Source organism: Strix aluco, chromosome 5 (assembly GCF_031877795.1).
Source record: "Strix aluco isolate bStrAlu1 chromosome 5, bStrAlu1.hap1, whole genome shotgun sequence".
NCBI lineage: Eukaryota > Metazoa > Chordata > Aves > Strigiformes > Strigidae > Strix > Strix aluco.
In genome coordinates, this window is record NC_133935.1 from 37,930,022 (window position 1) to 37,955,725 (window position 25,704).

A 25,704-nucleotide genomic window follows, 5' to 3' on the forward strand; every position below is an offset into this window, starting at 1 on the left:
GATAACCAAGTAGAGAGAAATGTCATTGATAGGGGGAAGCAGTCACCCAGGGGAGAGCTGTGGAGTGAGCTAGGGCAGTTGTGCTGGAATAAGCTCATCAGAGAGCTCTTCCACAGGGCTAGATGAGGGAAAGGATGAGGCAAAAAGTAGGAAACATTAGATGAAACTAAGTCTATTTCAGAGGGGATTAAAGACACTCACACAAACATTACTTTTGCAGTATTTATGATGGAATAACTACATCATCCACAGGACTAATTTAGATTTTATTCTGGTATTTCTCAAATATAAAAAGTCAAAATTCTTACATCAATCATTAAAGAAAATCCATGCAAGCAGGTCAAAATGTTTACAACTTAATCCCCTCCCCCCCCCCCCCCCCTTCAGTTTTCACTTCACAAACCATGTTGGTAAGTAAACCAAGTGTTTGCCTGTAACTTCTTTTTCACAGCACATTGTTAACAGACCAATGCTAGGCTACGTCAGGGGTGCAGTAAGCACCAAAGTAAGATTTTTTCACTTTAACAGCCTCTCTGCAATACCTCAGTATTTCTTGTGTTTAAAAGCACATCCATTTAACTTAATTCTGGCTTCACATGATTTTAAACTTTAAGGCTATTTCTATTTGATACCACCATAATCTAACTCATGATAATCTCAAAACCTAACAGCCAGGAAAAGCAGCAGTACAAACTAGACTGAAAATTGCAGATGACAACCTGTCTCTTCCCCTTCTCCTCTGGAGAACCAAATCTGGATACATTGTACAGAATTTATGGCATAAGAAAAATCCCAATTCTGTGCTTTATGAAACACATACATGCAAAACCAAAATGTTTCTACATTTAAATTGATAGGTAGTAGAAAAACTTTAGCCTTTCTCTTCTGATTTTTACACAGACCCTTTCTGTTGAAGTTAAGTGTCAGATTTCATTAGGACTGAAGCCATACTGCTGCCTGTTTATTACAGTTGTTCCCTGTAGCATAACTGAAGTGTTTTCAATTTAGCTTTACAATTCACAGAACGCTTATCTTTGAAAGGGAGAAGTCAAACTAAGCAACAGAGCTTCATTCTGAAGGTTGCATAGAGACTGAAGAGATTTATACAACGAATGCTGTTTAAAAAAAAATAAATCTGTCTGGCACTACTAAACAGCTCAAATGTGTGTGACCAAAAAATAACCAAAATATTTATAGGCAATCAACTCTGAGTTTGTTAGCAACAGCAATACTGTACATTTTTACATTATTATCAAATACATAATTCAAGAGTTACAAAATAAGATCATGCATTACCACTAAATCTCATACAAGCTTGGATTGGTTTCATTCCAAGAATCTGAAATGGAGACAGAAGCATTTTTTATGAAGAACTCAAACTCTGGATTCTTGTTTTAGCTTTCACAGATTCTATGTAATTTTGTTACAAGAAAGTCTGTACAAGTTTGCTCAATTTAAAGTGTTAAAATGTCTACTGAACAAAAAGCGAGCATCAAAGTGATCAAAAAAGGGAGCTAAACTCTTTTAAAAGCAGCTTTAGAGCCAGAGGTACCCTTACACACTGTGGGTATGATTTTAGCAAAAAAAAAAAAAAAATAAATCAGACATTCTTCAACACGCTCAACTCCACTTTCTTCTGTTTCGCCTGGCAAAGCAGTGCTTTTGATAGACCATTCAGTTTGAAGAAGTGAGCTGAGCAAATGGCATCCCAATATGGATTAGATTCAGTGTAAAGTACGAATGCGCTTGTGTGCACTACTGAAATACATCAACACTCCTTCCCTGACCCCCCACCTCATGACTGCAAGGGTGGATAAGCTGTTGGCAATACTTCCACCTCTAGGTACACCTGAACAGAGTTGTGTGTTCTTTCTAGTTCAGAAGTAACCTGGAATAGGAGATACAGGGATGGAAAACAGCATCCTACCCAACACTTCAGAAGTCTTCAGTTTTGTGGCTCATGCCTCTTGTCAGTAGTATTTATACCTCTTCAAAGAGAGCAGCATTAAGAGATCAGTTCATCTGTCTCCCTAATTTCACTGCATTTACATATGGCACAAGATTGATTTTCTAAGGAGTAACTTGTGGCAACAACATTCTTTCCTAAAAAAGTGTAACAGCACAAAAAAATTCATAGCAGCATTTTACACAATTTGTGTTAAAAAAGTAGAAGTTAACCATTTGTATATTGAGTAACAAAAGGTTTAAATTACATTTATTTTCCATTTTACACTCACTATTTACTAGTTGGACTATTTACAAGGGTTCAGATGTTGTGTAAGAGAATGAGCTTTACCCAGAATAAACTTCACATGCGAGGTAATGGTCTACCTCAACTTCTGTTTTGGCTGGCTATAGAGGAGGTACAGTTGGGTTTAGATCCTAGAAAAAAATCAGAATTAGGATGTTCATATGAATTAGATTGTGTTCTTGTAGAAGAAACCATACACACACACCTACATAGAGGGTAATCCTATGGTAAAAACATTAAGACCAACAGTGAATTTAGTTTTCTTTTTTTCTGGCTGAAAAAAAAGAGGAGAGAATAATTAAGAATAGGGAAGTTGTCAGCTGTACCTCATTTATTCCAACTAAGTTTTTATCAAGAGGCCAGCTTTTAATTCAAGAAGCTAAAGCAATCTATGTTAAATCAGTGAAAGGGAAATTTAAGAATTAACTTAAAATTGGGGCTCTCAGCACACCTTTGAATAAGACAAAGGAGTATTATTTCTTCACTAGTGTAAGTATCAACCCACCTGTCTCCAAGCCCAGGAGATACCACTACTAGCTCCTGCTGGGCAAGACACCTCAACACATGCTTGCTAACAGACCTCTGTAACATAAGGGTGCCCCCCTTGGGTAAGTCTTACTTTCCTCTAAACATTTTTAAATTACAACTGACTGCAGGAACACTACCTAAGATGCTTCTCACTGAAGATTAGAATATTTTGGAACCTGCAGTGTAATTACACCATGAACAAAACACGTATCAAAATGCTAAAAGGAAAAAAATGGGGGGAAGAGGGATCTACAATGCTTTTCATGTAAGTCCTCTGACAGTTCATCAGCTGACCAAGTGATGAAACAGAAGTACAGTGAATAGTTTTAGTTGCAAGACAAAGTTATTGTTCTTGCTCTTGTTATACATTACATGAAGATTGCATAGGACAAGGCAACCTTTTGGATAACTGAGGCAAGCAGTGCTTAGTGTCGCTATTGTTGACAGGTTGAATGTGGTTTAGTGCTTTACTGCAGTCACACTTAAGCATCTCTGCCTTCACCACACCCATTTACCCAAATACTGCCATCTTAAGATCTTAGCAGTTCATCTGTGGATACCCCAAGAGTTTAGTATAAGACTATTGGCTCAAACTTTTTTCTAAGCAAGTACTCCTGCAGAACTACTGACTAAAACTGACAAGTCTTAAATAAGCTGAACACCACTGAGATGCATATTTTATTTTAGCAGATATGGAAGTCTATATACTCAAGTATCTCTTTTTTTTTTTTTTTAAAAATGGCCTATTAAGGCATCTTAAAAAAAATCCATATATGGCTTTGGTTTGCTGAAATACTATTTTACATTGTTAAAAAGGAAAAATATGTTCAAATAAAATTGACATTATGACACATTCACATATTTCACTTAGAACTGACAGTTATACAGATGCCTACATGTGATCACAGATGTCTCCCCTTGTGATGACATGAATAAAAAGGTAATCCAAATGTTTATCTCACAGTAGAGGGCAACCCAGAAGTCTGTGCAGAAGTGACATATAAGGAGTTATTATCTGGAAGAGGGGGAACCACAGAGTTTCCATTAGTGGGCGAACAGCTCAGTTTCAGTTTTTCCAAGTACTCCGCATGAACAGGCTTGTGACACTGAAGGACCTTGATTGCATCTTCTACTTTAAACCATTCTCTTTTCCTTCCTGAATGAGTATAATTCACAAAGAAAAACAGAGTTACAAATTTCTAACAGCACCATTTGTAGCTATCTGATTGTTCATGTTTTATAATTTCTTTTACTTTAGAAATTCAAATTGTCAGGCAAAAGATACAGAGCGAAAAGACCTTGAAAGAACTGACAAACACAAGAGATTAACTCAAGCTTACTGAAATGCAGTTCATAATAAAGTCTTTCAGATAACTCTTCTTGAAGCAAATACTGGGCAGAAGCTCGTATGACTGTTCATACACTCCAAAACACATAACTAGTCCTTACAGGAAAGGATATTATTATTTAAATTACTTAATACTGCCTTCTGACATCATCATGTCTAGCAGAAAACCAATCTGAAGAATGAACATGCATGCATGAAGTTACAAAAGAAGAATAATGGCTTGGTCTGATTTAGAAAGCAGCTTTCCGTACTCAAAACATATCCATGTGTGGAGTTACTAAGGTTAGGCATAAGTTTTAAAAATAATACACCTTATATCAGAGATATGTTTAGATAAGTTCTAAGAGTTATCTTAGTAAGACAGTCCTAAGACCATCTTTCTTATACAAATTAGTCCTTTAAAATACTTACAGACAAGGTCAGGGATAGTATTGTTAAAAGTGGGATTCATTCTATTTTTCATTTGGTTTTACAGTGTTACAGATACTATATGCTTGAACGTTATTAAGACATGTATAAACTGCTTGTTAAAGACCAAGGTATGTGGCCTCACTAGGGCTGCTCATCCACTGCCAACAGCGCTCCCCAGAAGGAAGCTGGCAGTAGCCCCAGTGCTGGATGCTCCCCTCTATCCCACAGTTTGGCACTAAGCAGGAACAGACCAGTGCTGTCCTCACAGGCCCTGTACAGTTCCAGGTACAAAAAAACTCCCTCAAAACAATCCCACCCCTGCCAATACTGATCCTCTTATGTAATGGGACCACTGACCAGCGTTGCTACAGAGGGAACCTGACATGCAATTAAGAGGGTGCACTCCCCACAAATAGGTAATACTGGAAACAAAACGTTATTTCTGCACCTGAAAAACAGCACAGTTTTGAAACTACCTTTACAGTTACATGCCATTTGCTCCCAAACCCATAGTGCCAAGTTTATGAATGTTTAACACCCCTAAAGCACCACCTCCTGAAAAGGACAAAGCATAACCAATCAAGGTAGGCTGTAATTTTTTATACCAATTCTTAGTTACCAAAAATTTCAGCTGGACAAATACACTGAATGAACTAAGCTTTTTTTTTAAAAAAAAACTTAAGGACAAAACCAGGTAATGTTTACTTATTAATTTCAAAGTAGAAGATCCATACAGTATCACAAAGCATGTTAATCTAACTAAACTGAATGACACTGGTATCTATATGACATAGATGTATATATAGGAATAGATACCTCTTAAGGTCAGCACTATCATTACTGAAAAATTAGCCTAAGGTGAAAGTAAATACTAGTGATCTTCTCCCCCAGGAGAATCAGAGGAAAAAGAACCTCATCAAAACTTTCCAAAGGTTTGTTGTGTGGGGGTTTTTTTGTTTGGTTTTTTTTGGGGTAGATTTTTTTTCCCCAAAGACATTTTCAAAAATACCCTAGAGTATCAGACAGCAAAACATTCTACTCTAAGGAAAAAATAATTCTTCAGTATAATATTTGGTCTTTAAAAAAAAATTAATAGCTGTATCAGCAACTAATAATGAAGTTTATTCCACTGTAATACTTAGACTACCCTAATGAATATAACAGGACCACAGTATGTCAGAAGCAACCCTAGTTATATGTGTACGAAAGTGTGGAAGAACAGCATCACAATTTCCAGTAATTTCAGTTTATAGAACAGAATTAGTATTCCCCTCAGAATTAGATTAATTGCTTCAGAAAATCAAAGAAGTTTGCTTAATACATTTTAAGTGCAGCACATGAGGAGAGAGAATGGGTTTACCTATATTAACTGAATCCTCCCAGTCTTCCAGTATTTCCGTCACAGTAAGAACATAAACATATGTCCTATGCTTCCGATCCTGGTTCTGCTTGAATATTAGAAGTGGACATGTTAATTCTCAGCAAAAAATAACTTACAGACTTACCAAAATTGTAAGATTAGAAATTACTTACCTCTGAAGGATACTTGCCAGCAAAACCTGGCTTGTTGGAATGGAAATAAGTATGCAAATAATGCATGGAAAAACTGAAGTTTTATTTCAAACAGCAGCTATTCTATTTTAGTAGCTACCAAAAAAATCCAACAAAACAACCCACAACTCAAACAAATTTGAAGATTGTGAAGTTGGGACCAAAATATGTTCTTGGTCATCCAGTTTAGTATTAGCAGTTGTCCACTAGAACTGTCCATTACTTATCTTTTATGGATGTTGGAAGTTACCACAGTAGAGTGCATTTGCTAAAACTGTTTCCACAACTCATGTTCCTAGATGAAGGGTTATTAAAAACACCTCTGCAAGATGGAACCACTGCATCATGTGGCCAGATCATCTATGCAATGCTGGCTATAAAGTTTCACTCAGTAAGTGAGGCAAATTAAATAGCCTATGTTTGCAATCATGACAAATGCAAAAATCATTACCATCTGCTCACTCGACAGGTTTGCCATGTTCGCAGCACTAACCACCTATTTAGAAAGAACATGCTTTTTGAACATGGCAAGTCAAGTACAGAGACTGACAGAGGTAGTCTGCTCAGGGCAGGGTTGCTGTGCCACAGCCAGTCCACGCAAGGTCTGTGTAGACATTACTCCCTGCTAGCTCCAAAGCAGCCTAGTGGCGGGTGCACTGTTAAAGGTGCCACCTGACTAACCAAACCATACTGCGCCTCAGAAAAGAACTGAGCTCCTAGAAAACCCAGGACCATCTACAATTACAACTATATTAAGAACCAAGAGATGTTATGCTCTAGCTCCCCTTACAAATGGTTTTGCCCTTATGTCAATAACCACTCCTACTTAACTCTCTCACTACAAGGTTAATAGTTTTAAACTGTTGCGCTTCAGGAAACAAAAAGACTCCAAGACAGTTCTTTGTCAATATCACTATTAAATGGAGTAAATACATCTATAACATGTATCCTTTCTGGCTGTATTTCTAGAATACAAGGATTCTGGACAGGCTGGAGCAATGGGCTAAGGCCAACTGTAGGAGTTTCAATAAGGCCAAATGCTGGGTGCTGCACTTGGGCCACAACAACCCCCAGCAGCGCTACAGGCTTGGGGAGGAGTGGCTGGAGAGCTGCCAGTCAGAGAGGGACCTGGGGGTGTTGATTGACAGCCGGCTGAACATGAGCCAGCCAAGAAGGTAGCCAAGAATGCCAATGATATCCTGGCTTGTATCAGAAATAGCGTGGCCAGCAGGGACAGGGCAGTGATCTTACCCCTGTACTCGGCACTGGTGAGGCCGCACCTCGATTACTGTGTTCACTTTTGGGCCCCTCACTACAAAAAGGACATTGAATTACTCGAGCGTGTCCAGAGAAGGGCAACGAAGCTGGTGAAGGGTCTGGAGCACATGTCGTACGAGGAGCGGCTGAGGGAACTGGGGTTTAGTGTGGAGAAGAGGAGGCTGAGGAGAGACCTCATTGCCCTCTACAACTACCTGAAAGGAGGTTGCAGAGAGCTGGGGATGAGTCTCTTTAATGAAGTAACAAGCAATAGAACAAGAGGGAATGGCCTCAAGTTGCGCCAGGGAAGGTTTAGACTGGATATTAGGAATTATTTCTTTACAGACCAGGTTGTTAGGCATTGGAATGGGCTGCCCAGGGCAGTGGTGGAGTCCCCATCCCTGGACGTGTTTAGGAGTTGGGTTGACATAGCGCTGAGGGATATGGTGTAGTTGAGAATGGTCAGTGTTAGGTTAATGGTTGGACTAGATGATCTTCAAGGTCTTTTCCAACCTTGATGAAACTGTGACTCAGCAGCAATGTAATTTCCATCTTCTCTTAGTTCCACACCCAGGTTGCAACATGTGGACCCCTCAATGGTACTAACAACTATATGTGGGGCTGTGTTGTGAAACTGAAGTAGGGCCTTGATTTTGGTTTGAAGTAACCTAGAAAAGTGCCACTCAACACAGATTTATCTCCTCTGGTCTAATGGTGGTAGATGGCTTAAGAGCATACAGCTGAATAACCAAAAAATCATCATCATCCCTTGCAGCCCATTTTAAGGCAACAAGATGATAGGTATCCTGTCTTTTTTTGGTCTGAGCTGGGAAATACAGAATAATTCTGTAGAATAACCAGCAGAGTTAAAACACAGACAAGGTTTTAATGTGTAGGTTCATCCGGGTGTACTCATAAACCCCCCAAAAAAATCAAGGGCAAGTGTTACTAACTACAAACAGGAACTTCTCCAATTTTGTCATGGTTTCCCTACTTCACAATGGGAACACCTTTACCACTGTATCAACTAGTCATACATGACTAAGTAATATTTCACATAGGAAATCCCTATCAGAAATACACTGCCTCTGAAAGTTGGTTTTATAATTAAACTGTGAAGATTCATACCTAGCTATTAGACTAAGGGACTTCCACTGTCACCCATCATACAGTACAACATAACAATGCCAGATGTGTTATGATCTGAAGACTCACACCTACATTTCTACAGTCTACTCCTGTCTAGAACCTGAGCAGAAGTGGACAGAGTTATATCTAGCATGCATCCTTGTGCTGTCAGAGTCTGATGTTTACACTACAAAATACAAGTTCTGAACTACATAGCATTGCTAAAGGTTAGATTTATCTGTTATCCAAAGCCTTAGCCTTTGTAGTGAATCAAAGCCATGCGATACTTCATATGTAGACTTATCAATTTAGGTGTGTGAAAGTTCAGAAGTTACCTCAGCAAAATCTAATCAGAGAGGAAAAGTCAAAATAGTGTCTGAAAAAAGGCATGTATGATATTTCAGAAATCCTAAATCAACACTGGGGTTTTACTTGGTTTTTGTTTTGTTTATTTGGTGGGGTTTTTTTTTTGTTTGTATTTTTTGGTTGTCATTTTTGTTTGTTTGGTTTTGGTTTGTATTTTTTTTGTTGGTTTTTTTTTTTTTTTTTTTTACTTCTAGATGTTGTCCAAGTACTAATTTAATCTTTCCAGGACAGTTCCAAGTACTCTGAAATCTTCCTATTCAAATCTTCATGTATCATGCAACTAAAGGAAATCACTTGTCCAATGTAGCATTTCCAGTAGCATTGCAAAATCATAGACAGGTAATATTTAAAAGTTCTTAAGTTGCAGTTTATCAACTCTCACAAAAAAAAACAAACAACAAAAAACAACATTGGTTTTAAAAGGTAAAAGAAATAGCTCACCTCAAATATCCCAAGCAGTCTGCCTAGCTTTCCCTTTACTCCAGCCTACAAAACAAACAGGAAAAAAGCATTAACATGTGCTTTTGAAGTTTAAACACTAAAATATCAGTACCAGCCTCCTACCTCAGCATACTTCTCCTTATTAGGGTTATCTAAGCAAGTGTTTTAACATAAGTTAGACAGTGCTGCACTGCATCTGGAGTTTCTAGTTTTACAGTACTTAAAGAGTATCAGAGCACAAAAGCTTGTCCTAATGAGTGGATCACAGAACACATAAATCTTTCAAGTTTTCCATCCAGACCAAAGTACTGGTTTACTTACCATGTTCTTTGTGTACTGCATTTTATAGAGATAAATGACATCTAGTACTGAAATAATCCAGGGAAGTAGACAGGAGAAGAGATTATTTAAAGTAGTATAACAATAAATCTAGAGAAGGAATCACTAAAACTTCCATTGCTATTTTACACAGAAACTTAAGTCCAAGTCTTCAAAATACAGTAACAAATTAAACTATAGGTTACTGGGTGGATCTTGCAGCATAATGACTTCATGCATGCTAGATCTCATATAAAAGTGTAGCTTTTGGCATGTATACTTAAAACCAAATTTATACCCCCAATTCTTTACAGTTTTGAATTCTTCGTCTAGTTAGCAATATTACAATAGGCTTTAAATTCAGATATTTACTTCAACTTTTTAAAACAATCCCTATGTGTATCAGCCTGTACTTAGTAATTTTTATCAATACTGTTAAGGTGGTTATTATATTCTACTAAGACTTAAGGTTTGTTTTTCCAAAAGTAGTAAGCAATGCCTCTGCCAACAGAAGTAGTTTATGATCATCCATTCATTCTAAAGAAATCTCAGTCCATACACCTGAGACATAAAAGCATATGTAGTCTACTGGTAGACAAAGACATATTTAGATTTTTGTTGTCTTGCTGTATAACTGATATTTAAAATAGGGCTTCTTAGCACTAAGATGACATTTTCTAGCCTTCAGTCTTTGTTTCCAGCTTTAACCAAAGAAAGTTACTAATGTCTTATGTCCTTTATATAAAGGACCATATGGATCTTAATTACATTTTAATGAGTAACTCTGACAAGACAACTGGGCAGGCTTTAGCAATAAGTCTAATCAAGATCTTACAAGTGAATGTTTTCTGTGTCTTTCTTTTTAAAGAAAGCAGATGGCTGGTGTTATTTATTAAGCAGTTTTGATGAAGAAGTCTGATTGCAGCCCAGGCAACTCAGCAAGCGTTTTGCTTATCTAAAGCAAGAGGTAGACCTAAAGTTAATGCAGAACTACATACAGTATTCTTCTGGTTGTCTGCTGTGATGACAGATACCTGTTAGAGCTCATGGAGCTGAAATACATGACTAAACCTGCTGGACAAGTGATTAAGCAGCACATTAATTATGAAAGTGACAGACCCTTATTTTAGTCTGAAAGGGTCAACTGTGCCACCACAGGAACTAAAAGCTGCTTGTGCTTTATGCTGGGTAATGAAAAAGCATTTATTAGCCTAAAGGAACACATGCTGAAGAAATGTTTTACTTATCAATCCTAATTTTCTCAACATTACAGTGTTTTTTAAAAAAAGAGAAGCGGATCCTAAAAGGCTACAGACTTATGCTTCTGTCCCCAATTTCTGCCTTTCTTTGCATGCAGCACTATCTAGGCATCACCATATCCTTTAAGATTTCTACTTTGTGGCAAACTGAATAATTAAAAAACCAATTTCCCATCATCCTATTCCATCAAAAGTAACAACATGAATCTGTGGGATTAGTCTTTTTTAATACTTCAGGTGTCCAAGTATGCAGTTTTAGCTACACAAGTTTCATAATTTCTTCCCTAAAGTTGCAGCAAAGAACAAGACTGTTTAATATCCTTAAAGATATGGCTTAACAGCATGACAGAGAGCCCAGTACAGACTCTGCAGGTTTCTCAAACATTAAAAAAAGCACTTCTGGGTACCAAGGAACTGCTCTAAAGGGGACTATGCTCCACCAGAAGGAAGAAAATAATTACTCCCCCTCCCCCCAAACCACTGCCCCCCCCCCCCCCCCCCCCCCCACCTGTCAAGATTTTATAACTCTTTAAGAAGTCCTAGCCAAGGCCTTATTTACATTACCAAGATTTCTTAAAGGCAAGTCTATGGCAACAGGACTGTTGAAGGACAAAGAAACTCACCATCAATAGATGCAGGAGGGCTTCTGTAAACTGCTAAGTGGGAGCCTGACAATGAAGTGATATCCAACACACGGCGCAAACACCATGACCAGGTAAGTTTACCAATACTGAATAGCTTTCATAGAGAAGTTTTTTTCAACTTATTAGTACCCCACAGTCACAATGTGGCTTTATTATCAGTGTTACTCTAAGTGGAATTTATTTAACAGCTTCTCTATTCTCCCTCCAAGCAAATCAGTGGTTCAAACAAATGCTCTTAGCTGAGTAATGCTGAATGAAACAATTAGAAGCACTCCATAACATTAAGTGTAAAAATTCCCCAAAGCTTGTAATGAAGCTTTTTTGCAACAGATGTTGCTATGTAGATGTGATTACTATCACTGATGTCTAGTTACTCTCTAGGCAAAGATACGTGCTTCCAAAACATAGCATCATTACTGCAGACAGTAGTGTCTTTTGAAAACTTCTATACCCCAAAGTATAAAAGGGTGGTAATTAGAGTCTCATGATTTTTCTCTGAAAGTAATATACTCAACTGAATCATCTTCGTAGTTTAAAAAGTACTGTTAACTTGACAGTGATTTTTTAAGTGGTTTTGCTAATAAAAAATATTTCCTCCAAGTTCTTATCTTAATGTAGTTCCTTCAAAATTAAGTGCTAAAGGACCAGGAAATGCTTCAGCTTTTTCCCCAGAAAGTCAAATAAAGTTCCCCACTTTCCCACTGTAAATTTCTAATCCAATACACTGATTAAGTTCTAGACTTTGAACCATTTTGTCTCCAATAAAAAGATCTTTCTTCCTTTGGCCTTTATGTACCCATGACTGTTAAAATATGGTTCTTTAAGTAAACAGAATCCTATAGATTACCATAAGCGTGTAAAACAGTCTAAACTTTGGGAGAAAAGACTGAAAAAAACCCAGCATTTCTTTTGACAGACAAGCTATTGAATTAAGTGCTACACCCCTCCAGAATGATTCCCTAAGGAAGTCTAGAAGTACTATGTAGATAAGGTATCAAATCTGAATTTCTACATATACTTTAGTAGTAGTCTAAATCCAACCACAAGAGGGAAAGCTGTCCACTTCATCCCATAATCTTTCTTGCCTGGAGGTCATTCACTGTTGGCAGCTTCAGATGCACTGCAGTCTCAGATGTGCAATCAAACTTGCCTTTTGTTTCCTGTAGATGGAGCAAAAGTCCCACTGCAGTTTAATTTTTAGGCTAACAGTCTACCAGGGCAGAAAGTTGCTTAAAATCTGAAAGATTAAAGAGTTATTTTTAACTGTGGGATCTGTTCAATGGTACTTTAATAGCTATGCTCCTAAAGCCACAGTGCAAGACTATTCCTTCCCTTTCTTGCATACTCTTATAAAACCCAAAGGGTTTCACCATACCTGCCACAATCTTTCAGCTGAAAGGGTGTTTATTTTATTTTTTTTTTAAAGTATCTACCCAGTCCTAGACTGTAACATCCAGTAATTTTGCAAATATTAAACGTTCACTGGAGCGGATTCCTCTATTTCCTGAGAGAGGTCTTAGATAATATTACAGCCATATTCACTGTCGCAGCAGATTAACCTTCAGGATCAGCCTCTTCTCAGAAACTATTCACACAGGTCTGGGAGGAATTGTGTATTTTTTGGTAGGCATTTCAATAAACTACTAAGTACAAACAAAGCAGGAGTCTCAGTTTTTGGTGAGATGAAGGAAGAAAAAGGAGTGGGAGGATGCTCCTTCCATTTAAGAGGCTGGACATCAGCTTGTCATTATTATTTGTGTCTATTTATCTTTGAACACCGCATGTGCGAACAACTCTTATTTCCATCTTTCACACTACCCCATTAAAGACTAGGATCCAAATTCATTAACAGAGTAGCTCCTCATTCTACTTTCAGGTTTGTAAAAACTTACTGTACTTAAGGAACTTGACAGGTTATCTTAATTACTATAACCTGTGAAACAGCAGCCAAACTTAAATGAAATCCACACTAAACATTTAATAAAAGTAAAAACCCAAATCACTAACATAAACAGAATTTAAGGATAAAAAAAATCTGGAGTCACGCCTACAGGCAGACTCTGGAACAACTGCAGTGCATATAAATTTGACTACAAAGCTCCGTGCTTGTGTTTTAAAACAAAGATTTTAACTACACTACTGTTGGTGAGAAAGTGAGGGATATTTAGAGCCAGTGGGCTATCACATTGTGAGTTATCAGCACTCCTACCATTAAGGAATGCTGTTATACCCCCCCCTCCCCATCAATTTCTCCATTTTAATAAATTAATGGAAACCAATCCTTAGTTTGTGCATGACCCGATACTGAAGAAACTCAGCTCAAACCAGTGCCACAGTGTGCCTTCTTTGAAGTTTATTCATTCACAACACTCTTAACAGTTTACTTCACTGTACTGTAACCAGCTTGCCAGGTGACATTGACCTTAGTATAAAAATAGAAAGGACCTCCATCTCTACAAAGGTTAGTATGAATTTCCATGGCTCAAGTCAAAACCCTGAATACCACTCTGGTTTTTCTTTAAAAATGGTGCTTTGCAGTCTCATGGCGGCACACAGATTCAGCCTGTAGCTTAAGAACATTTTACTTTAAGGTGTGAGCGTTTAATGCTCATCAGCTACACAAGCTATCAAACCCCAGAAACTCTGAAGCTGTAGAACAAGTGTCACCAAATGATTTTTGCTTATTAAAGCCTTTGGAAAAAAAAAAAAAAAATCTTTATGCATTTGCAAGCTTGGGTCAGATCTGAACATGGCTGGTGGTTTGTGTCTTACTCCAGAACATCATAGAAAAACAAAAGCATAGCCACTGTACTAAAAGTGAATAAAAATTGGTTTAACTTCTGAGCAAAGTGCCTCTGTGCTAGCACCACTCAAGAGTTTTGTATTTGCTGTGTTGGTTCTCTTCTTTACCTTTAGAAACAATTTCTCTCGTGGTGTATAAACACTGATGATATCGTCATTCTTCAAGTCATTTACAACATGCAGCTTTTCTATCATGAAGCCTCTTACTGAAATTTTGATGACAACACATGTATCGCAAGAAGCTACAGAACAGCTTAACATACGATACACTGAAAGGTAATCAAAGCATTTGCCTAAATCACATGTTTACATGTAGCTGGTTTTAAGATTCCCTTTGTGTGATAGCACTTGAAGAAAACATGATCAGAAGAGAGCTCTGTGTATGAGTGATGGAGGCTGACATCTGTCTTCAGGATTCAGAACAGCCTAGGGTTGCCGAGTACTGCAATTCTTGACCAGAACTATGATCTACAAAAAAGCCTTTTGCTTTGCCCTGAGAAAGAAATAGAGGCAAGAACAAAACTGAGCTACGGAAGGACTGCTTCACATCATGACAGCAGGTACCCGTATTTTCCACTTTCTGATTTGCTCTTTTTTTTTTTTTTTGCCTGTTGATGTGAAAGTATAGCCAAAGGGAAAAAGATTGTTCAGAAGTAACTAACATTTGGTATCTGTATGAACCAGAGAACTTCACAGTGTTAGGACAGTGCGCACACTCTGACTGGGCTTTTACATTAACAGAGAAATTTGTACTAAGTTTATACTATATGATGTATCATCCAGTAATATTCTATTCCCACTCCATGGCCCATGCACTGCACCACAGCAAAAATTTGCAATCAGAGCTCCAGCAAAGCCAGGACTTGGAAGTGCTCCTCAGAATATTCTCAGGGCAGAACCATGAGTAGTAAAAAACTAGCTATCAGCCCCCAGGTCACAACCTTTGCTGCTATATACTTTGCTACAAAGGCAGCCTGAGCGCTTTGTGTTGTTAGCACTGCATTCCCTGCAAGCTGAGAAGCCAGACCACTCAGGCAGCTTTCAATAGCTGGTCAAACCCCCACAGCAACTTTGATGACTTACTAACTGCAGATAGGTCCCTTCAAGATGATCCATTCTTCACCACCAAACAAAAAACCAAACATGACTACAGTTCAGCCAGCTCTAGTTTGAAATGACTATTCCTCATCTTGGACTGTGCCTTAGGTCAGATCAGCAATTAAAACTACCAGTGTTTACAAGAACACTGAGCCAGTGGTCCTCCTGCGCTTCTTAATCCCACTCATCAACTCATGACAGCGGAAGAGCCAGGACTTTCCCCAGAGGTGCTACTACTGTGTAGAAGCCTAAATCTTTGCTGACTCATTCCTAGAATCCTAAATCTTTGCTCCTTTCAAATGGACTGCCTTGTGGCTGCCTCAGTATGTCTGAGTATTACCTGAGTATGTCTTGTGCAGCTCCAAATTGGCTCCCCCAGTAAAACTGGACACAGACAGAAAGTCTGGAATAACTTTATATCAGTGAGGCTTATTTATGCTTGAACCTTGCTGCATGGAGGCTGCCAAGGGCACTGAATACTGAACTACTCTGTTCCCCATGTAAGAGGGTAGGAGGCTCACTGAATCACAGTTCACAGGTCTCATTGACACTGAATAGCAGGCAAATTTGGGGCAAGTTGCATCGCCTCTATGACCTAGCAGAACCAGTCTTAAGGATAAGCAAGGTAAACCACTAGATAGCACAACTAATAAAAAAAATCATTATACATACTAATTAACAATATTAGCATGCTTTGTGAATTTTGTAGTTAAATTGGGGCAAGAAAACTGTTTAAGACTAGCAGAAATCCTGTAGTTCACTCACTTTCCAGGATGCATCCACTTTCTGCAAAACCTTATATGTTCTATTTAAGAAGTATGATATAAAGAATTAAGAGTTGATCTGTGGTCACTTACGCATTGCATAATTTCTAGCTAAATCAAGTGACTGATTTTTTTTCTTTAAGTTTTATTTGGCTTACAGTCCTGGCTGTTAGATATTCAAGTAACATGTAACATTTTGAACAGTTTGCCTAGGAAAAATAAATAACAAGTTTAAAATCAGAATTTTAAATTTGAAATTTAAGTCCCATGCTAGAGTGGGAAACTGCATTAATTCATCAAGACTTCAAGCTCTGTTTTGCCTAGTGGCAGGGGCAGAGATAGAAAGGTGGACTATACCTACGGTACTTACTTTACAGATAAACAGCCTTAAATGTACTTAACAAGGCCTTTTTATTGTTGAATTCTCAGCTGCTCAGATACATCAGTTTCTAATACGTTTAGTTTGGAATCTCCTCAAAGGTCTATTTATTTCTCTTTCTTATGTAGCTATACACATTAATGGTTAGTTCATCTTCAGTTTGTTCTAAAAGCGCTGCGAGTCAAACATTTTCTGCACAAACACAGAAATGCTACACTACTATAATATGTTATTTGGCATAAAGTCACACTTGCACTTACTGGAAGCGTTTATAAAGGCAGACAGAAATTTAGCTACGAAATGAAAGCGTGCTGGGAAGCAAGCTAATTAGTTCACCTCACCACACTATACTCCAATTCTAACACATAGAACTGCAGTTCTTTGAATTCCACAACCATGGAAGTCAAATCGTGGATAAAGGAAATAGAGTTCCCTGTCATCTTGATTCTCATCTGAAGACAGCAGTAGCAGAGAAAAGCTGCATTTTTTTGTTTTGTTTTTGTTACCTCTTCATACACCTCTCTGACGGCTGCTCCCCCTGGCTCTTCTTCTGGTTCCATTCCTCCACCTGGTACAATCCACTGATCTGGGTATCGGCTACTGCTTACCAACAGCACCTATAAATTGCAAATGACTGTTAAATACAGCTCAAGTCAGGAATCTTGGTACTATCTACTTTTTCAGCAATGCACTTATTTACTAAGACAGATGGATTATAGGCTTTAGAAATGATACATAATAGGCAACAAGGAGTTGTAATAAATAAAAAAAAAAGTGAAATTATTAACATCCAATCTTTTTAATACAACTAATTCAAGACAACGTCATAGTAATCTCCTTGCACACTTTCATCAGATGCTTAGACACAATGTGAAAAATACACAATACAATATGCACAGGAATGATGATATACAACAGAAATCTAATAATACTTGCCAAGACTGAGTAAGCTTAGGGTCATATAAGATGGTAAAGCATGAAAATTAAAGACATCTTCATCACACAGAAGTTAAACTAATTCTTCTGGAATGGCATCTTTTGACTAAAAAAATGGACTTCTGAAAGTTTTTCTCATTTTTGGACAAGTTTCTTTTCAGTTACTGAAGCATGATGTTTGCATGGCATGCTAAATTACAAGGAGAGTACTTCATTGGCCCTTGTCCAATTTGGTCTCTTCTAACATGTCTGTAAGAGGAAAAACTGCAACACATTGAATTTTAAATAATTTTTTTCCAAGACACTTTAATTTCACTGAATTTGACCCCGTTACCTAGTCGTATCATTGGTATATACCAATTTAAACCCCACTGTCTATAGGACCTGCCCTTCACAATATTCAGAGCTGAGAAGATTTTAGCCACCTGTCCAACAAACTAGGATGCCTCTTATTTGGAGAAATTTGCAGTAGAAGTTGATGAAAATAAGACCTTGATTCAGGACCACATAGAAATAAACAGTTTAACTTGTATTTGAGACATGTCTTGAGACTTGAGACAATGATCTGTGTAGTAACACTTTTCATAATCTAAGCAATACTTACATAAGCCCTACCCTGAAGTCAAAGGACAACTGTGGGGAGCAAAGGGACAGGGTCCATGCTCAAATCTTTAAAAGCAATTAAAAGACTCGCAACAATAACCTCAGTCTAAAGGTTAAAGTATTGACTAGTACCAGATGTCTGAAGTGACAGTCCAGTCCTCATCAACTGTCTTTATGGTCTTTAAACTCATCTCCTGTTGGATTTAAGCAGGAAAACAATTCCCTGACATGGGCAACAGGGAAATTATTATCACTTATACTATGTCCCTTTGGCACTCATGGAAATACAGTGTAGATACACCTACAGGAACTGGGGAGTGTAATAAAAGTGACTGCATACCTTTGAATGCAACAATGCATTCGAAGTGCAATGAGGTGCACCTAGAAGAGCCTTAACTGACAGATATTTTCTTGTTGTAATGCTTGTTTTATTTGCAGTCAAGATTTGTCCTACTCTGAAGGATTCTCCACTGTACTAATCTTCCCCCCAATTTTTCCTACGCTAAATAAGGAACATAGCAGAGACCTCACTTAGTACAGAATCATTCTTAGCATCTGATTTAAATGTTCATATTTTCAGTCAACTCAGATATTTTATTCAGCCATCTAAAAACCTAGAAATAGTCAGCAAAGGCAGCAAGGTTAGACACAAATGCATCTCAATTTGATCTTTACAACCAAAGGTTTTAGTTTCCTAGGATCCTTTGATATTAACAAAAGATTCCCAGAGGGTACACAGCTCTACTAAATGTAGTTTTAGAAAAAAATTTTTAACATGTAGGTGGACCATCTATATCACTACAAAGAACCATGTCGACAATGCTTAAAGAGCAGTTGTAAAAATCAAGTTATGAATTCATTTGTGGGATCCCAGACATAAGCATTACACATGATTTTCTGCTGATGAAACTAGCACTCACTGCAGTCATGTGGAAGCTAGCAACAAAAGGATGATTATATCACATTCAATCATTCCCAGCTTGGTAGAATGGTTTTAATCAGCATTCATTGTTTAGTTAAGGCTAAACATAAAATTCTTAATTACTACTAAGGGATAAATCAGGTTGCTGGTTCTGCCAGTGTACCCTAAAGCCAGGAATTTTTTATGCCTTTATATATAGTAGCTGACTATCACTAACCTGACCAACAGTCTATTGAGCTGGGTTTGTGTATCTATTAGCTTTAAATTACCCTTTTAAAAAGTAGAAATAAATACATTTAGCAAGTAATCAACATTAAAATACAACAGCTCTGGTAGATAGGCTGTACGGCTATACATACAATAAACTCCCAAGTGTTAAGAGCCCAGGAGTTCATTTTGGCAACTATCCAAGTCTCTATTAACCCTGGAACTGAAGCATTTTCTCAAGCATCTTTCCCTCTATACTTAATTCTCCTGTAACCCCACTGCTTTTACAATCTGAATCCAAGGGACCACACTAAGGTATATTCCTGAGACCTTCAGATGCAGTTTTTTTTCCACCCGGTAACAATAACATTTGAAGCCACTAGGGCATGAGGCTTTGCTAGCAAAAAAGTACTTGGTGGTAATCAATTTTTACAAAAACCAAGAGCCAATAGCTAGCAATTACAAGATCGTGTGGTAAGCACTCCACACGGATTCTTTCAGTTAGTAGCAACCAATCTTGCACTCACTTGCACATATTTGTTTTCGGTGTGTTGTTTTTTACTTTATGTAGTGAATGTAGTTTTCAGGTGTTTCCATCTGTAAGTGGCCAGAACACACATACCATAGTACTTGAGTGACTAGGCTGTAAATATAAAGATCACTTAAAAATGAAGAAACCAAAAAGCTATGGTTTGTTGGCAATGCACTCATATGCCAAAAAGAGGTGCAAAACCAGCAGCAAAAAGCCAGCAATTCACCTTCCCTTAACAGAAGATAAGCAAACCAGGAGAACAGAGATCTAGGTCATCTGGACATCCAGTCTTTTCTGAGGAGGTTCATGTTCACGCAGATTACAGCGAGTCTACTGAAAAACAAGACTGCAGAATCTCAAAGAGCTTCATTTTTTCTGGCCTATGCACACCAAGTTTTATATCATAACCTCAGAATTACTTCCTATACAGAGAAATCTGTATCCCATATCTCTGAATGCAGAGAAAGAAATGAGATTTCTTGTGTTGTATTACTTGCTAATGATGACTGCCTTTCCATGTCTCTGAAAAAGCCTGTTGATGACTTGTTCAAAAGATTTCCAAAGTACACAGTAATGGCATCAAATCTGCTTGCCTAGCTATACTGTTAAGTTTATCTTACTCCAAAGACTAAGGGAAAGCTATTCTTTTCCATAATACTGTCAAGAAAGAAAGTAAAGCTGCAAAATTCAGCTAAGAGGAAAAAAACTCTTCCACTAAGTCTTACTAGCCAAGTTTTTACCTTGTTTTCAAGTCCAAGAATAGCAATGACCTTTCAGTGCAGCAAGGAAGAGAAACTGCTAGCCAGCCTGCTTGTAATAAGCACCCATCGATATGCTTAACAAAGATATGGTTAACCAAAAACCCAAAGCTAATTACAGAGCATGTGGAATCATGGGACTTGCTCACTATAAATGCTAAGCCTGCAGACAAACAACAGAAAATTTCTAAAGATGCCAAAGCTTTGGCCTGTTTAGTGCTCTCAAGTCAAAAGAAACTTGTGAAACAGTTAGCAGCCATATATTCCAGAAGACTAAAATGGCAACAGCTCAGACTAATACAAGTTACAACCAAAAGCTATTCCTCTTTTTTTTTTTTCATATTAAACACTCAAAAGAGGTAGAAAATTACCTAAGGTTATACAAAATATCATTGCTATCTTCCTTAACTGTAGGGCGCTATAGCTTAAAAAAATAATTATAATAAAAATCAGCTTACATTAAAAAAAAAAAAAAAGCAAGGGTAAAGTTGAAGCTTGCTAGACAGAACAAGCCCCCAGAGCTGGAATCTTTTGACTTCAGAGCAGAGTCATCTATAACTTGAAGTAATATCAGCAGAAACCACTATAAACCAACTGCAAGATGGTAATTCTTCCATAGTGGATTTATCACTTGCAAGGAAAAATGAACTTCCAAGTGAAAAGGTACCACTCCAGTTCCACACAAATTATTTGTCATTAGACGTCTTTGTAAGCTCTCTCCTCCCAGCCTCATCACATCTATTCCTGTCTTCCCCCCTGCACACTCCATTTTCTCCCCTCTCATCACCCCCACTAATTCACTAGCTAAATCCAACCTGCTGTTTGAATTACCTTATGGAGATAGTGAAGTTTGCCTTTTTTAATAGTAAAAGTGGCAGTTAAAAGTAACAACTTTCAGAAGGAAGGGAATCAAGCCCTCACCTCCAAAAGACCACTGAGCACATGTGGCTCAGTTGCAAAGAACATCACATTGCTCAGGTGTATGACTACACACTGTGCAGAGAACAAAAGGAGAGGGCAGGTGCATGGAAGACAAAGGATTTAGCTCCCAAGCTCTATGAAGGCAAGTACATGTCAACCATTTCGGAAGCTTTAAACTGGTCAGAGTATAGAAAAGATCCTAGAGGCTACAAGAGGCATCTCAGGTACAAAACGAAGTATCAAAATGTTGTTAGGGAGATGTACTGCATGTTCTCACAGGCATCAGAAACATTAAGAGGGGAAAAAAAAAAAATCCAACCCTGTTCTCAGAAAACAGAACAGGACCCACTTTGACAGAGGTTAATATAATCTAACCTAGCACACTCAATATGGAAACTTCAGCCTACGTGGTTGATCTGCCGAAGTTACAAGCACCTGAAAGAGTCATAAAGCTGGTTTAATCCAAAAATAGCCAAAAGTGTCAGTCAAGCCCTACAATTTGTTTAAAAATGGCTATAAGCAGATGCTCAGGGAAGAATACGAGCAGGAAATATTTTATTGTTCCCTAACACTTCCAACCTCCAATTGTTTTCAGCTCAGGAGCTTCCTTAGAAGTACTGGAAAACTACTTTGAATGCCACAAGATAGAGACATTATTGAGGAGCAAGGAAAAGCACCTCTTAGAAACCCCAGATCATATTTGCAGGATTCACTGTATGAATTTTTAGGCAAAAGCTTACATCTCAAATTAGAGAGCACATGTCAACTTGCTACTGTAGTTAGAGATTTCCTTTATCTAACACTGTTTGCTATTTTAAGAATCACTGCCTCATTTCACTAGTTCTGAAACAATTTCTCAGTTCCCCTATAGGTTACCATGGTATCCTTGTCCTAGAATGCCATTGTCTCTTTTTGGACTCCAGAAAGTTGAAAACTTCAATAGAGCTTTACAACTTGCCATAGTGATACCACACAGGTAGTATTTAGTAAGGAACATACTTTTGCATTTCTGAAAATATTCTCAGTAGAGTAATTGCTTATAGTCCTCATTCTTTACTGCAACCATTCTCAAAATGTCTTTTTTTAACCTGGAGATGTAACGTGCACAAAGTTACTGTAGAGTAGTAAAAAGCCTTGGGATCAGACTTGATGGCATTTTAAAAGCTAGCTGAAGTCAAGGCTGCAAGATCTTTACTTTCTCCCTTACACTGGCACAATGAGTTCAGGAAGCTCATCTAGCTGAAAACTAGCTTGTACCATTAAAGCTTAGCTTTCAGCCTGCACACACTCAACACCGACCAGTACCGAGCCACAACAAGGGTCAGCACCACACAAACTGGGGCAGAAAGGCATGTCTGCAGCTACCCAATTTCAGATCAGCCTAAGCCAATTCAAGAGCCTCTAGCAAAGTACTTTACAGACGATAGATGGAAAAGCAGTCCCCAGTTATGACAGAGGTTAAAAAGATTTAGTCTCAATGAACAGGAACTGGCAGAGCAGCAGATAAATGGCATAATAACTGGCAGTACATTAATCCTAACGTTAACTTGAGCACAGCATCTTGAAAGCAACCCAGAAAACTGGGTTCCGTCTATACAATATATTAAATAAAGTCTGAAATACCCTCCCAACTTTAAGTAAAGATCACTTTTCAAAGCAGCAGCACAATGACTGGACATCAATCAGTGCAACTCTACCAGCATTCTGAAGATGAATGATAAAGAAATACATGCATATATTTTTATAATACTTCAAAATCAGATCTTTAAATTATTTTTCTGTTGAGATCTTCTGATTTTAAGGCTATGTGGCAACAGGTAGAAAAACTTTTTCAGAAGAAGCTTTGCTTTAACTTGCAATTAAAATTATACTATTCTATAAATTTTATTTCACATCAAATTCACATATTTGGCTAACATGTTAGTGATGCAGAATTTGAGTACCTTCCTCTGCTATTTAAAATACTTTGTTTTGTTCTTCAGCTAAAGTGTTCCTATCAGGAAGAGACAGCACTATACTACTATGGCACGTCAGTCAGAACACACTTCCTCACATCAACAAGCACTCAAGTCACCTGTAACATTAGATCACCCCCTAAGCTTTAGTATGTTTTGAAGAATCAGATGTGACAGGTCTCACGAGCAGATCTTGCACCCAGTCATATGGCAAAAGGGAATTCCTGCCTGCAAAACAAGAACCCCCCCACAAGTGTCTATTAGCAGAAGTTTTACTTCTCACACTGGGTCAGTTCCCCAATTCACTTTACAGTACGTCCTTCTTCCCTTATGCTTGCCAATACAGACCAAGGGAGAAAACACATAAGGTAGTAGGGGGAAGAGCTAAAACTCCTATTGCTGTCCGTTTCTTTTTAACTTGAAACCACAGCCTAATCTTGAGCAGAACTGGGCTTTACTGGTTACTCAGCAACATAATCTGTTTGACTAAGGGATCAGCTTCCAAGCCCTTGTCAGAAACAAGAGCTCCAAGTCTTCTGAGAATGTTCAGCTGCAGGTAAAGACATGACAAGGTTACTTGACAAACACCAGTCAAGATAGCCTTTTTTGTCTTTGAAATACTTGAAAAAAACCAAGCATACATCTTTGAAGACAAAATTTGTTTAAAATTATTTATATTTATAGGACCGGTTCCACTCAAGTGCTTAAGCACTAAGTCAGAAAGCCACCTAATTAAAATAAGCTTTTTAACTGTTCTACAAACACAACTGGAAAAAAAATACACATGAACCTGTGGCCTGTGAACTCACATATCTACAAAAGATGTTTAAGAAAACATGGCTACAAATCCTAGCTAGAGATATATATGCATAAATGCGTGTTTGTATATGCATAATATCCCTAGCTAGGATTTGTATATATTTCTGAAGAAGTCTGCCACTCTTATTTCACAAAAACTGATAACTGGGGAGTTTTGAGCACCACTGAGTAGACCAGGGCAATTCAAACAGTAACTTAGCCACCAGTTTAAATCCTCAAAGTAAACTTAAGATGGTGCAAGTAAGCGATAAAGGATATTTTCAAGTATCTAAACACTTACAAATATTACTAGTTGAAAAAGACAGCATCTTCTAAACAGGGCAAAACACAAAGCATGTTTTGTTGCAGGACACCTCAGCCTGATGTTAGATAGGTACAGCCATACTTCCTTCCCCTTTCAGCCTGTTTTCAGCAACTATCCACCCCATTAAAGGCATTCATATGGCATAGACAAGACAGTATACCAGAGGTACTGGAAAAAAATAATCAAGGTTTCACAATAAAAAATAGCTCATGGCTGACTGATTTCAGTATCTGAAGAGGCATAAGTGAAGACAGAAGCTTCCTGCTGTGGTGGACAGCTGAATTCCTACAGCTTCACTGAACTCTCAGACTTCCACTGCTGGCAAACAGTTGCAGTTTGTGAAAAGAGATACCAACATGAAAGCAAGGTACATGTGCAATGCCTGCAGAAAGCTGTTTTTCTGTGCAAGTAGAAAACACACGTGCCTTGTTATCCCTAAGTTGGTTACCTGATAATAAATCCTGCCACAGCAACGTAACATTCAGTTACTTTTCTTAACATTAACACAAGCTTAAACCACCGCAGAACCCCATACAAGCCTGCAGTGATACACCATAAGCAGACGCTGTCTTCGTAGACACATCATAAAGAGCCATTCTGGAAGCTGTTTATAGGTCTTGATTTTTTTGAGCTATACCCCTTCTTAATACCACACAGATGATGTCCAAATATGAAGAAAGTGCTGAGGAAAAACTAAGACAGCAATTACCCTATGTCAAGTATTCCTCCAGTATGTTAGCAGGGCAGGGACAGGAGACAGAACAAGTAAAAAACACAGTGTGCCTGAAGTGCATATTGAAATGTGCATTCTCTGGCATTTTAAAAATACACCTATATTCTATATTAGGCAATCATAGAGCAGGCTAGGTAACCTGTATCAGCCCATACATTGCTTTGGAGAGCATGCCAGTCTTAAATATGGTGCCACGGTCATACTCCAAGTTATATTTTAAAGCATACATTATCTGTATGTTTACACCTGAGAGCTTACACTGGAGAAAAAAGAAACTAAATGACAAATTCTGAGTCAAGTGTGGAAGACCTTTCATCACTCTGCAAGCTGATTTACAGTAATTCCTAGAACACCCAATTTTGCTAGGGTAGCCTGGTGACACTTCTGGGCCCTGGTTTTATAGATCATGTTACATTACAACAGGTCTTTCCAGTTTTCAGATGATTTAGACCAATGCAAATAAAAATAA

At 37.9% G+C, this 25,704-nt stretch overlaps 1 protein-coding gene across 6 annotated transcripts in view; it reads right to left on the reverse strand.

The window, feature by feature from the left end:
• Positions 1-208: 208 nt before the first annotated feature.
• NUDT4 (nudix hydrolase 4) overlaps positions 209-25,704 on the reverse strand; it is a 30,948-nt gene continuing 5,452 nt past the window's right edge. The window contains exons 2-7 of one of the 6 annotated variants that reach the window (XR_012623561.1): positions 17,052-17,162; positions 12,588-12,662; positions 9,282-9,326; positions 5,899-5,986; positions 3,676-3,935; positions 209-2,382 (exon numbers count right to left, since the gene is read on the reverse strand). Coding sequence is in view for 5 of the 6 variants with exons in the window: in XM_074827072.1 (XP_074683173.1) it covers positions 3,733-3,935; positions 5,899-5,986; positions 9,282-9,326; positions 12,588-12,662; positions 17,052-17,162; positions 23,499-23,507 (531 nt within the window). In the remaining variant the exon portion in view is untranslated. Of the gene's footprint in view, positions 3,936-5,898; positions 5,987-9,281; positions 9,327-12,587; positions 12,663-17,051; positions 17,163-23,498; positions 23,608-25,704 lie in introns of all 6 variants that reach the window. The other 5 variants (XM_074827072.1, XM_074827068.1, XM_074827069.1 and 2 more) reach the window with 5 other exon arrangements.